This window comes from Dama dama, chromosome 26 (genome assembly GCF_033118175.1).
Source record: "Dama dama isolate Ldn47 chromosome 26, ASM3311817v1, whole genome shotgun sequence".
NCBI lineage: Eukaryota > Metazoa > Chordata > Mammalia > Artiodactyla > Cervidae > Dama > Dama dama.
In genome coordinates, this window is record NC_083706.1 from 45,127,423 (window position 1) to 45,142,524 (window position 15,102).

General features: G+C 39.2%; 1 protein-coding gene across 3 annotated transcripts in view; it reads right to left on the reverse strand.

Moving 5' to 3' along the window:
* Positions 1–15,102, reverse strand: part of IPCEF1 (interaction protein for cytohesin exchange factors 1) — a 161,074-nt gene that overhangs the window by 88,276 nt on the left and 57,696 nt on the right. For all 3 annotated transcript variants that reach the window (XM_061130184.1, XM_061130182.1, XM_061130183.1), the window contains one exon: positions 3,665–3,717. In XM_061130184.1, the coding sequence (XP_060986167.1) occupies positions 3,665–3,697 (33 nt within the window). In that variant the 5' untranslated portion in view covers positions 3,698–3,717. The remainder of the gene's footprint in view (positions 1–3,664; positions 3,718–15,102) is intronic.

Sequence of the window (15,102 nt, forward strand, 5' to 3'; positions counted from 1 at the left end):
TGAGCCACATGAAGAAGCACAGTATAAAGTACAGAAAACCTTATAAGAACTACACGATGGATGTTTAATGATTGCGCCAAATATAATTATAATGGTGGACATTTCCCCAAGATCTCTGACCCAGATCCTAAAGGTGATTATGCCAGTACTTTCTTTCAGCTCACAATATGGTAAATTATGGTTTTTGTTTATTCACCCACCCTTTACTGCAAAGTCACTCATTGCCAAGGACCAGCAATTCAGTGGCAAGAAAGTTTTAACATAGCTTCCAGGGAAACAGAAAAGAACTGAGCAAGGATAACAAGGTCTGCACCCCATCACAGTGCTTACCTAGAACTGAGGAGTCAGGGCAGGCCCTCCAGATAAAGCCCTCCAGATAAAGATAAAGATAAGAGGATGTGGTACAGAAATGCAGGTACAAGTCAGCAGGCATGGACCACAGAGGACGGGCAGGTTTGGGGGTGGAAACCACGTTTAGAGGGGCCGAGTCACATCACGAAGGGCCTTGCAAATTATGCTGGAAAGTACAAAGTTCATCGGAAAGCCAATGGAAGCCATTGAACAGATAGACAAAGATGAGTAGAAAAATCATATCTACGTGTAGGCAAATCCACCCTGGCTGTTGTTGGGGTGGTAGAGGTAGAGGTTAGTTGAGGGCTGGGGAGGAGACAAGGGCAGAGGCAAAGAGCCCAGTGAGCAGGGGGAGGGCAAGTGTTGTGAAGATGGGGAAATATTGGGTTGTTGTTACCTCTTCTGGGAAAACCCGAATAGACTTTTTGGTCAACCCAACATTTAGGTGTTAAAACAGACAGAACTTAATGAGCTAATCCTTTTGATTCTGTGTGAAGCTTTAGCTTTGAAAATCCTGCTGCTTCCCTTCAGAGGAGAGAAAATCAGAGGCAAGAGAAGGGTACTATCAGATAACAACAATTCAACAAAAAAAGAACAGTGCTTTTTTACTCTGCACATAATAAAAGTTCAAATGCATAGAGTCTAGTTTCTGGAACTAGCACTATTTACCATACCACTTCAATGATACCTATCATGTCGGGATCAATAAAAGTCCCTTAGAAGTATCACCCTGTCCCCACCGGTGGTCGGCTCCTCCTCTAAGTACCCCAGCACCAAGCAGAGAGCTCAGCACACGCAGCTCAGTGCATATTAGTTTAGTGGAAATGAAGGGTAATTTGGGATGTCATTAGGTCAAATGTGTCAGGCCTACCAAAACTATCTAGCATAAAAATAGGTCTCTGGTGCTACATTTTATTTAGAGAACAAATGACAGCAGAAAATGGAACTAATTTTCTGAATGGAAAGCTAAAGGAGGGTAACCACTGAAAAGCAGCTGGAAGAAATGCTTGAGAGAGATATTAAGCATTCCCAGCCAGACACTGATGGCTGTGAGATAAAAATAACAGGTAAACTGACACACACGGGGAGTGGAGCATGATGGCTCATGAAATGAGAAAGGCCCAAAAATAGTTCCCACCAAGAAGAACAGAATCCACTTGTGCCCAGAGCAAAAGGGGAAGCTGGTTACATATTACAGCGGTAATAGCCCTAGATTGGGAGTTCCAGGATGATACGTTAGTCCTTGGGTAATCAGATCTGCCATCTTTGTTCAAAAATCCAAGGCTATGTTTTTTTTTTTTAAAGACATGGAGATTCTGACTTGTTTCAACTCACCATTAAATCTCCAATTCTTACGTAGTACAGTGGCTGACACATAATAAACTCAGGAGAGGTAATCAGTGAACATTAAATGAATGTTTCAATGAATCAGTTTATTCATTTGAAATTCTTAGGTGCTCTCATTGTCTTACTTTCCATTTCCTCTTAAACATATAGGATGAACTCCTTCCAGCTGGAAAATTACAGTTTTTTTTTCATCAGAATTAAACACTGCATTACCTTTTTCAAGGATTCAACTGTCCTAATTCCTTCTTTTCATGCCATTTTCCCAAATAAGCACATACACACGCTTATAATCACATGCATTTTTTCTTTTTAAATTTCTCATAAACCTTGGCTACTCTAAACCTGAGTCTCCCTGATTCTGTCTTTACAGATCTGTGACCTCTGTGTGCTTTTGCCCTTGACCATAAGACCCTCCTTTAATATCCTGTACACACAGCTTTATAATCTAATCCTAACAAAAATTTTCCATTGCAGCCACATTCATTCTCTTAATTGTTCTTCCCTATCTTCACTGTGATTATTCATATTTCTATTATCAAACACATACCCATTCATGTGCAAAAAATCAGACTTCCCTCTTTCTGCAAGTTTTAGATAGTGAATTTCCTAGGTTGCATAAGTGACTATAATTTTCATTTTTAGTTTTCTGCACCCTTGTCTCCCAAACTATCCACCATTTTTCATCATTAGCAAGGATTTCCTCAAGTAGAAGGAGCATCAAAACAAAAGTGCTCTTTGCCTTCTCTCTCCCTGGAATATGAAATTGTTATCAAGAAGAGAATTAATATGCTGTCCTGCTTTTTTAGTAAGGTGTCTTTTCCAGGAGATGTCTAGTTCACTCAATTTCTCTATCATGATAATACAACCTGCCTTGACATCCATTTCTTAATGTGCATCAGGAAAATGTGTGGCAGGAAGTCTATACTATATTTTCTCAACACCCCACTTCTGCTTCTGCTTTTGGCTCTACTCCAAAAACTCTGTCCTATGCATTCATCATGAAGTCATTAGATTTGCCAAAAGATGCACACCATCCAATCCCACACTACACTGCATCTTCTATTTGAAGTGTCATGTTACTTATACCAACTTCTCTATTTTCCCTGCATAATCAACCACTAAGGGGGCTTCCCAGGTGGCACTAGTGGTAAAGAATCTGCCTGCCAATTCAGAAGACACGAGAGATGAAGATTCGATCCCTGGGTCAGGAAGATCCCCTGGAGGAGGAAAAGGCAACCCACTCCAGTATTCTTGTCTGAAAAATTCCAAGGGCAGAGGAGTTTGGTGGGCTACAGTCTGTGCATCCCCTTCCATCTGAAGTATCATGTTACATCAACATCTCTACTTTCCCTGCATGAGTTTCCTCATCTAATAGAGGAAACTTGCTCAATTGCTCAATTATTTTAAAAGGAAGCTATAATTTGCACATAATAATTAGCAGAATTATTCCCAAAGAAGTGGCATGAGAGGTTACACTATACCAGAATTAATTGAAAATAGAGACAAATTTAGGTACAGTATGTCAAAATCATGGTTATGTTTCTTGATATTTAAACAGCTAGGGGTCTTAAACAAATGCTTGGTGATCATAAGAAACTTTCGAACTCTAACAAAGGGATCATTTAATTCTATTGTGTGTGTTAGTCACTTAGTCGTGTCTGACTCTGCAACCCCATGGACTGTAGCACGCCAGGCTCCTCTGTCCATGGAATACTCCAGGCAAGAACACTGGAGTGGTTTGCCATTTCCTTCTCCAGGGGAATCTTCCCAACCACTGGACTGAACCCAGGTCTCCTGCATTGCAGGCAAATGCTTTACCATCTAAGCTGCTAGGGAAGCTCTTTCATTCCATTACGACTAATGAACTGGACAATAAGTAGCTAGTCAAACTTAAAATCAACCTAATTTTTTACTCATTCATCAAACTAATGATACTTAAAGTCTGAGTATTCCTAAGAATACTTACAAGCTCATTGCCATCAGTAGCCATGTATGACATCGGATTGGTAGAAACAAAAGCTAGAAGAGAAAAAAACATCTTCAGTTAAATGTTGGAGTAAATCATTCTTAAAAAGTATATATCTTCTTGACAGGAAGAAAAGCACTTGTATTTTGATTGATGATTTCACAATAAAAGCAATTCATTACAAGGCCTTTTAATTCAGAATAAGCCAACTGTTAAAAACAGAGTTCATAAAATAAGCCAGAATTTTAATTGCACATGTGTCAGTATTTCTTTCAAGTCTACAGCAATATGTATTATATATATATTTTATCTACTTAATATTATACTATGGGCTTCCCTGGTGACTCAGCGATAAAGAATCCGCCTACAATGCAAGAGACACAAGTTCCATCCCTGGGTCAGGAAGTCCTCCGGGAGAAGGAAATGCAAACCTATTTCAGTATTCTTGTCTGGGAAATCCCAAGGACAGAGGCGCTGGCTATAGTCCATGGGGTGGCAAAGAGTCAGACATGGCTGAGCAACTAAACAACAACAATATTGTATCATACATAAACATACATTTTTGAAAAGTGAAAATATTTTCGTCTTAATGATGAAAAACATAATGTAAGATGTGGACATATCTGATCCATTACTATTGTTCTGATGGTATTAACTGAACAATTTCAAAAATGTAACCAATCCCTCAGCCTCAGAAATCTCAACTTTAATATGAAGATGAGCCCCCTTTGATGTATTGCACTTTGTAGTGGATTACCTGAGAAACAAGACACTCTGGTTTCAAGAAAAGAAGATGAAAACAAAAAGAAGAAAATCTCATATCCTCAGACTAAGAAAAAAAATCTCACATCTTCAAACTTTGATAAGCGACAAACTTGTTAAACATCCACAAGCCGCTGAAACTCTCTGCAAAGCAAAGAGCCTTTCACCTCTTCCCACTGACAGATCCATACTCCATGTGACTTTATTTCTTATACAAATGGTTCCCAAATTCTGAAAAATGCATAGCCCTTCTTTATGTCAAAAATGCCATATTTATATTACATAGATATGAATAATACATTTATTTGTAAAATGCCAAAGATAAAAACTACAATAAAAAAAGACTGACCAATTTACTTAATTTTTAACTCACTTATTTAAAAAATACAGTAAAACATAAACGGAAAATCAAATCACAGGCTGGTGAAAACATTTGCAGTATTCATTTAACACATAAAAGTCACAGCATAAAGAGTTCTCTTATTCGCCAATAAGAAAATAATAAATAGACTGGGAGATCAAGACGATGTAATAGAAGGACGTGGAGCTCACCTCCTCCCACAAATACATCAAAAATACATCTACATGTGGAACAGTTCTCACAGAATACCCACAGAATGCTGGTTGAAGATCTCATAGAACCAACGCTGCAAGAAAGACCACCGGATAACTGGGTAGGATGAACAGACAAAAGAAAGACGCTTGAGATGGACCTGAGCTATGAAAGCATCTCTCACTCTGGGACCCCTCAACCAGATATGGAGTTTCAGGGCCTCAGAGGAGGACGCAGTGGCCAGCCTGCAGGATCAGGGCAGAGAGAAACGTGTCCAGAAGGCCCTGGCCACCTCACTGCACGCTCCAGCCCTAGATGCATCCCTGGTGGAGGGCATGGTGGAGGCTGAGTGCTGGTACACAGGACTGCAGCAGACAGACCCAGGGAGAAGATTTGGTTTGGATGCAGAGACAATCCTAAGGGCCTCAAGAATGGTCCAGGCCGCCGGAAGTGTGATCAGGACCAATCGGAACCGATTTGTCAAGGCACGTGCGAAGGGAGTGGCGTGCCCCCGCCCAGAGCAGCTTCATCCTCAGCTTGCTCACAGAGGGTAGAGCTCCACTACTGCAAGCTCTGGGCACACACAAGCACGTGTGGGTGGCCCACACGCAGGGTGGGGCTGAAATCTGAACTGATTCCTGGTGGGCGCGTGACTTTCACAGAAGATTCAGGCCGCTGGCAGCTTCCTGAGCACTGCACCGGAAGGACTTCCAAGCTGACTTCCGGCTTTTCCTTTGCTGAGGTGGGGCAGAGGGCAGTTTCAGCAACAGCGTGCTTCGTGAGCATGCACAAGGGTGACAGGGAATATCACAGAGAACATGTCCCAGTGGATCGCTCTGGCGAAAGAATACCCACGGGCTCCTTTACCAGCAAAAGTGCGCCAGTCCTGCCTACCTCACACCGCAGCTTTGAACCAGATCCGAGAGCTTCTACTCCAACACCTGGAGAACGGCCCCCGCCGTTGACAGAGCTATGACAATGGCAGAGCAAAGAGGAGACCCCTCCAACACCCAGTGCAGCCTCTGGTCACCACAACGTAACCTTCACCCCCTAAAAGGGGTACTGGCTAGCACACCCCCAAAGAACGATGTGGCAGGTACCATACCAAAAGCAGCTCTGGCATCAGTTAAGACTCATATAGACTGTTCCCCACATAAAAACAGCCCTTCAGGTCCTTCAGCAACAACAGGTCCTTCAGGACCACAACAGATAACTGTTTCTCCTAAATTGAGTCACAGAAGTATAACTAAAGTGAAGGAGCAGAGAAACTATTCCCCAATAAAAGAACAAGAAAAGTAGCCTGAAAGACCAAATAATGAAACAGGCTTTTTCAGTTTACTAGACCCTGAGTTCAAAAAGGAAGTAATACAAATCCTGAGGAAATTAAGAGATTTAGACATAGGGATCACTGTAACAAGGAACTAGAAACTATAAACAGGAGCCAGCTAAAATTAGACAACTCAATTGCCAAGATGAAAACTGAGCTAAAAGCAATAAATAGCAAACTAAACAATACCAAACAAAAAAAGTGACCTAGAAACCACCCAATCAGAAGAGAAAACAGATAGAAAAATGAAAAAAAAGAAGGCAACATATGAGACCTATGAGATAATATAAAGCATGCCAATCTACACATAATAAGGGTAACAGAAGGAAAAAAAGAGAGAAAAGAGAATCAAAAATGTATTTGAAGAAATTCACCTGAAAACTTCCCAGACCTAAAGAAGGAAACATATCCAGACACAGGGAGAAAAGAAAAGAAAAAAGTCAGAAAGAGGAAGGAAAAAAGCAATCTCTTTGAAAATCATGTCAAAAAAATAAAATACCTTGAAATAAACCTGATCAAGGAGATGAAAGACTTAAACATGGAGAATTATAAAACATTGACAAAGGAAACTGAAGCCAATTCAAAGAAATGGAAAGATACCCCCATGCTCTTGGATTGAAAGTATTAATATTATTAAAATGACCATACTATCCAAAGCAATCTACAGATTCAATGCAATCCCGATAAATAACCCATGACATTTTTCACAGAATTAAAACAAACAGTCCTAAAATTTATATGGAACCACAAAATACACAGAATTGCCAAAGCAATCCTGAAGAAAAAGAATAAGAATCAAGACTCTCCCAGACTTCAGACAACACTACAAAACTACAGTAACCAAAATAGCATGGCAATGACATGAAACCAGGCATATGGGTCAATGAAACAGAATAGAGAGTCTAGAAACAGACACACAGACCTATGGTTGATTCATCTTTGACAAGAAAAGCAAGAATATACAATGGAGAAAAGACAGTCTCTTCAGCAGGTATTGCTGGGAAAGCTTGACAGCTGCATGTAAATAAGTGAAGTCAGAACACTCCCTCACACCATGCACAAAAATGAACTCAAAATGGATTAAAGACTTAAATGTAAGGCTAGAAACTATAAAGCTCTTAGAGGAAAACATAGGCAGTACACACTTTGCCATAAATCACAGCGAGATCCTCTTTGACCCACCTCCTAGAGTAATGGAAATAAAAACAAAATAAGCAAATGGGACCTAATTAAACTTAAAAGCTTCTGCCATAAACAATAAACAGGATTAAAAGACAACCCTCAGAATGGGAGGATATTGAAACAAATGAAACAACTGACAAAAGATTAACCTCCAGAATATATATAAACAGCTCATACAGTTCAATGACAGGGAAAGAAAAAGCCCAATTAAAAAATGGACAGAAGACCTAAACAGACATTTCTCCAAAGAAGACATACAATAAACACATGAAAAGATGCTCAACACCGTTAATTATTAGAGAAATGCAAATCAAAATTACAGTGAGGTATCACTTCACACCAGTCAAAATGGCCATCATCAAAAAATGTACAAACAATAAATGCTGGAGAGAATATGGATAAAAGGGAACCCTTCTACACTGTTGGTGGGAATGTAAACTGATACAGCCATTATGGAGAACAGTACAGAGAATCCCTAAAAAACTAGGAAAAAAAATCTACCATATGACCTAACAACCCTACTACTGAGCATATACTCTGAATAAAACAGAGTTCTGAAAGATAGATGTACCCCAATGTTCATTGCAGCACTATGTACAACAGCTAGGACATGGAAGCAATCTAGATATTCATAGACAGATGAATGGATAGAGAATATGTGGTACATATTTACAGTGGAATATTACACAGACATTAAAGAACAAATTTGAATTAGTTCTAGTGAGGTGGATGAACCTAGATCCTGTTACACAGAATGAAGTAAGCCAGAATGAGAAAAACAAATATCATATATTAATGCATGTATATGGAATCTAGAAAAAATGGTATTGATGAACCTATTTGCAGGGAAGGAATGAAGATGCAAATGTAGAGAACGGAGTTGTGGACACAGTTGGGGAGGGAGAGAGTGGGATGAATGGAGAAAGCAGCATCAACAAATATGCTATCATGTGTAAAATGGATACCTGGTGAGAAGCTGCTAACACAGGGATCCCAGTGTGGTGCTCTGTGATGACTTAGAGGGGCGGGTGGGGGTAGGGGAGGGAAGCTCAAGAGGGAAGGGATATATGTATAATTATGGCTGATTTGCATTGTCATATGGCAGAAATCAACACAACACTGTAAAAATTAAAAAATAAAAAAGATTTAAATACGAGACATGACACCATGAAACTCTTAGAAGAGAACATAGGAAGAACATTCTCTGTCATAAATTACAGCAATGTCTTCTCAGGTCAGTCTCCCAAGACAAAAGAAATAAAAATAAAAATAAGCAAATAGGCCTAATCAAACTTAAAAGTTTTTGCACAGCAAAGGAAATCATAAACAAAACAAAAAGACAGCCTACAGAATGGGAGAAAATATTTGCAAATGATGCAACTGACAAGGGATTAATTTCCAAAATATGCAAACAGCTCATACAGCTCAATATGAAAAAAAAAAAAAAAGGAAGAACCAACCCAATCAAAAAATGGGTAGAAGACCTATTCACAAACAGACATCTCTCCAAAGAAGACATACAAATGGCCAGCAGGCACATGAAAAGACACTTAACATTGCTAATTGTTAGAGAAATGCAAATCAAAACTACAATGCAGTATCGCCTCACACCAGTCAGAATAACTGTCATCAAAAATTCTACAAATTGTAAATGCTGGAGAGGATGTGGAGAAAAGGGAACCCTCCTACACTGTTGGTGGGAATGTAAATTCATGCAGCCACTGTGGAGAATAGTATGGAGATTTTTTTAAAAACTAAAAATAGTTACCATATGATTCAGCAATCCCACTCCTGGGTCTACATCCAGAAAAGATGAAAACTCCAACTCGAAAAGATACATGCACCCTACAGTAGCCAGACAAGAAAGCAAGCTAAGTGCCCACTGACAGATGAGTGATTAAAGAAATTGTGGTATGTGTACAATGGAATATTATTCAGCAATAAAAAAGAATGAAATAATGCCATTTGCAGTAACATGTATGAATCTAGAGATTACAGTACTGAGTGAAATGTCAAACAGAGAAAGACAAATATCATATTATTTCAGTTACACACAAAATCTTTAAAAATGATACAAGTGGACTTATTTACAAAACAAAAACAGACCCAAAGATAGACAGAAAACAAAACTATGATAACCAAAGGGGAAAGGGGAGGGATAATTAGGAGCTTCATATTAATACTACAGTATACAAATGCCAGGCTGGATGAAGCACAAGCTGGAATCAAGATTGCTGGGAGAAATATCAATAACCTCAGATATGCAGATGACACCACCCTTATGGCAGAAAGTAAAGAAGAACTAAAGAGCCTCTTGATGAAAGTGAAAGGAGAGTTAAAAATTTGACTTAAAACTCAACATTCAAAAAACGAAGATGATGGCATCTTGTCCCATCATTTCATGTCAAATAGATAGGAAAACAATGGAAACAGTGACAGGCTTTATTTTATGGGGCTCCAAAATCACTGAAGATGGTGACTGCAGCCATGAAATTCAAAGATGCTTGCTCCTTGAAAGAAAAGCTATGACCAACCTAGACACCATATTAAAAATCAGAGACATTAACTTTGCCCACAAAGGTCCATCTAGTCAAAGCTATGGTTTTTCCAGTAGTCATGTATGGATGTGCGAGTTGGACTATAAAGAAAGCTGAGTGCAGAAGAATTGATGCTTTTCAACTATGGTGTTGGAGAAGACTCTTGAGAGTCCCTTGGACTGAAAGAAGATCCAACCAGTCCAACCTAAAGGAAATCAGTCCTGGGTGTTCATTGGAAGGACTGATGCTGAAGCTGAAACTCCAATACTTTGGCCACCTGATGTGAAGAACTGACTCTTTGGAAAAGACTTTGATGCTGGGAAAGATTGAGGGCAGGAGGAGAAGGGGACAACAGAGGATGAGACGGTTGGATGGCATCACCGACTCAACAGACATGAGTTTGAGCAAGCTCCAACAGCTGGTGATGGACAGGGAAGCCTGGCGTGCTGCAGTCCATGGGGTCACAAAGAGTCAGACACGACTGAGTGACTGAACTGAACAGATACAAGACAGATAAATAACAAAGTTCTCCTGTAGGGCACAGGGCACTATATTCAATATCTTATAATAACCTAAAATGGAAAAGAATTTGAAAAACTATATAAATGTATATATACATATTATGTGTACATATTATATAAAACTGCATCACTTTGCTGTACACCAGAAACTAACAGAACAGTCACCTATACTTCAATAAAAATATTAAAAATTTTATAAAACAAAATAATTAGCAAACTAATAAGTGAAGGAAAATTCAAAACATAAAAATACAAATGACTAACATTGGCCACCTAATGCAAAGAACCAACTCATTGGAAAAGACTTTGAGACTGGGAAAGATTGAAAGGGAGAAGGAAGCAGCAGAGGATGAGATGGTTAGATAGCATCACTGACTCAAGAATTTCAGCAAACTCCAGGAGATCGTGGAGGACAGAGGAGCCTGGTGTGCTGCAGTCCATGGGGTCGCAAAGAGTCAAACACGACTTAGCGACTAAACAACCACAATATTCAGGCTCATTAGTAATGAAATAAGCTCAAAGTAAAACAGCAGCCTAACTCCATTTTTAATCTTCGAGACTGGCATACACAAAAAAATTGTTAGAAGTTAAGTTTGGTGGAGGGTGTTGAAAAATTTGTTGTTGGGATGTCCAATTGCCTTGCTGGAGGGCAATTTGTCAAGGTGATGTTGATGACAACGGTGACATTCACAATGACTGCTGACATTTGCTGAATCTTTACTATCTGCCATCAACTATGGGCTTCCCAGGTGGCACGAGTGGTAAAGAACCCACTTGCCAATGCAGGAGACACAGGAGACTCAGGTTCAATCCCTGGTGTGAAAAGATCATCTGGAGGAGGGCATGGCAACCCACTCCAATATTCTGGCCTGAAGAATCCCATGGACAGAGGAGCCTGGTGGGCTACAGTTCATGGGGTCGCAAGAGTCAGATGTGATTGAAGCAGCTGAGCACCATACCAAACATGCAAAGAGTTTTACAAAATACTCTTAATGAAAAAGTAGGGAAAACATGTGCAGTGGAACTTCATTCACTTTTTATTATAAAAATACAGGTTCATATGATACAACTCACACATCAGTGCCTTGGAAGGAAAAGTCTGAAGAAATCTACAGCAAAATATGTATAATGGGACTTTCCTGGTAGCCCAGGGGTTAAGAATCAATTCCTTAAACACGTTTCTACCCATTTCAGAACCTTTGTGCATGCTCTTCAACATTCAGGACAATTCTCATTTACTCAAGAAGGCTTTCCATGATCTTTATTATAGGTCAATATCCTTTCATATGTTCTCATAACTCCTTATATTTTATTCATAGAAGGTCTCGCTCATAATTGCACAGAATTATTAATTTTGCAATTACTTTGTTAGCATCTGACACCCACTATAATAACTTACCCAAGGGCAGCAGGCATTCTGTCTTACTTTGTCTCTCTGTACCCAGTCTTTGTATAGTGGTTGATTAAATAGACATTTGTTGAGTAAATGAACTTAAAATACAAACAATAAAAGCTCTAAACTACAGATGAGTTTCCATAAAGAAAACTTATGAATTTCTAATTTTTTTTCATTTAGTGGAATAATACTGTCACGAATAGCCCATGAGACATCTCCTTCCCAATCTGCAGAAGGTGGAAATGAGACTGTGTGATGTCAAACCTCCCCGAGTCAGAGAGCAAATGGGCGGAAATAATATGCAAACACTGGTGCAAGGAGGCACAGGTGAGGCGACGTGCCTTTATGGAGGCTACATGAGTGTTCACTTATGTAGTTCACGTAGTGGTTTTGGAGTTTTGGTACTATATTTCCTGAGGTAGTTGACATATGTGAAATCCAAAATGTCACCAGAATGATTCAAAGTGGGGCAGAAGAATCATCAGAACAACCTAAGCTTAATCCACATTCTCCTCTTCCATACAAAGCACATAGCCATATTTTAGAAGAACTAGGAAGTGGAATGATATTTATGAAGACTCATGGAAATACACTTGCTTATAGTCTGAACAAAAAGAACCAACTCAGCTAACGATGTTAAAGGGTACATGGTATCTCTAAAAAATAGGTAGCACCAAGATTCGATAAAAATATTTATAAAGCACACAATAAAATTAGCTTGTGGAAAATAATAATAATGCTGGCAAAAGTGTTTTGGAAGTAATAATTTTTCCATAGTCCCAAGCTTTCTGAAAATAGTTTGAGGAAGGTGCCTACGAGTGAAAGTTAAAGGAAGAAGTGTTAACTTCTCTGATGTTTTGAAAAAGAATTTGTATAATTCCCAGGAATTAAAAACATATAAGAGCCTAACAAGGGTAACAAGTAACATTTATAAATCAAGTTTCAAAATCTTTGTTTTCAACAAAATTGAAGAAAAATCTATTTTAAATCTCTTAATCATTAAAAGTGGTTGTTTGATAGATTACCATGTGATATTTGGCATATTCTTGGAAGAAGTTCAAAAAGTGCTCAGTTCCCACCTATTTATTTATATGAAAACTAGTTTTAGGTGCTCACATCCATAAAAAAACAATAAAAAACTGGCTCTGAACTCTAATACTAGAAATAAATAATACCCATGGGTATAGTTATATACCCAAAACTTTGGCCACCTGATGTGAAGAACTGACTCATTAGAAAAGACCCTGATGCTGGGAAAGATTGAAGGCAGGAGAAGAAGGGGACGACAGAGGATGAGCTGGTTGGATGGTATCACTGACTCAATGGACATGAGTTGAAGCAAGCTGTGGGAGATGGTGATGGACGGGAAAGCCTGGCATGCTGCAGTCCATGGTGTCCCAAATAGTTGGACAAGACTGAGCAATTGAACAATAAAATTGTTACATAATTAGGAAGAAAGTTTCATCTGTGTCATTAAACACTGAATCTTCAATAAAAATATTTACCCCTGTATTAATCATTATTTGTCAAGATGTGTAACATATTCATATTTTTGCTAAGTTACAAACCAATAATACTTATAATGACTCACTCCAAATGAAATCATTTAGGTTTAAAGAATTATGTCACTTCAAAATTTTTTAATAAATTTCATTTTAAATATAAGCAATATATTGTTGAGATGTATTACAGTATTATTAGTGTTTTAAGCATAAAAATGTTATATAATTGTACAAAAATCCATGGAGTATCAGAATGAAGATATGAGTTCTGGGGGGAGAAGAGTGCTATGTAAAATCTAAAACTTCAAAGATTATTTTAAAAAAATTAACATATAAAATTTCTGTTTATATTGCATCAGTTCAGTTCAGTTCAGTCACTCAGTCATGTCCGACTCTTTGCGACTCATGAATCGCAGCACGCCAGGCCTCCCTGTCCATCACCAACTCCCAGAGATTACTCAAACTCATGTCCACTGAGTCGGTGATGCCATCCAGCCATCTCATCCTCTGTCGTCCCCTTCTCCTCCTGCCCCCAATCCCTCCCAGCATCAGGGTCTTTTCCATTGAGTCAACTCTTCGCATTAGAGTCTCAGCTTCAACATCAGTCCTTCCAGTGAACACCCAGGACTGATCTTCTTTAGGATGGACTGGTTGGATCTCCTTTCAGTCCAAGGGACTCTTAAGGGTCTTTTCCAACACCACAGTTCAAAAACATCAATTCTTCAGTGCTCAGCTTTCTTCACAATCCAACTCTCACATCCATACATGACCACTGGAAAAACCACAGCCTTGACTAGATGGACCTTTGTTGGCAAAGTAATGTCTCTGCTTTTTAATATGCTATCTAGGTTGGTCATAACTTTCCTTCCAAGGAGTATGCGTCTTTTAATTTCATGGCTGCAATCACCATCTGCAGTGATTTTGGAGCCCCCAAAAATAAAGTCAGCCACTGTTTCCACTGTTTCCCCATCTATTTGCCATGAAGTGATGGGACCGGATGCCATGATCTTAGTTTTCTGAATGTTGAGCTTTAAGCCAACTTTTTCACCCTCCTCTTTCACCTTCATCAAGAGGCTTTTTAGTTCCTCTTCACTTTCTGCCATAAAGGTGGTGTCATCTGCATATCTGAGGTGATTGGTATTTCTCTCGGCAGTCTTGATTCCAGCTTGTGCTTCTTCCAGCCCAGCATTTCTCATGATGTACTCTGCATATAAGTTAAATAAGCATGGGGACAATATACAGCCTTGACGTACTCCTTTTCCTATTTGAAACCAGTCCAGTTCTAACTGTTGCTTCCTGACCTGCATATAGGTTTCTCAAGAGGCAGGTCAGGTGATCTGGTATTCCCATCTCTTTCAGAATTTTCCACAGTTTATTGTGATCCACACAGTCAAAGGTTTTGCATAAGTTATGTTTAAAGAGAATATAACCTTTTTCAGGCTTCCCCAGTAGCAGGAGCCTTAGGAGATGCAGGTTTGATTCCTGGGTCAGGAAGATCTCCTGGAGGAGGGCATGGCAACCCATTCCCATATCCCTGCTTGGAAAATCCCATGGACAGAGGAGCCTGGCGGGCTACAATCCATAGGATTTCAAAGAGTCAGACATGATTGATGTTACTTAGCATGCACATATAACCTTTTTCACTATCAAGATTTATA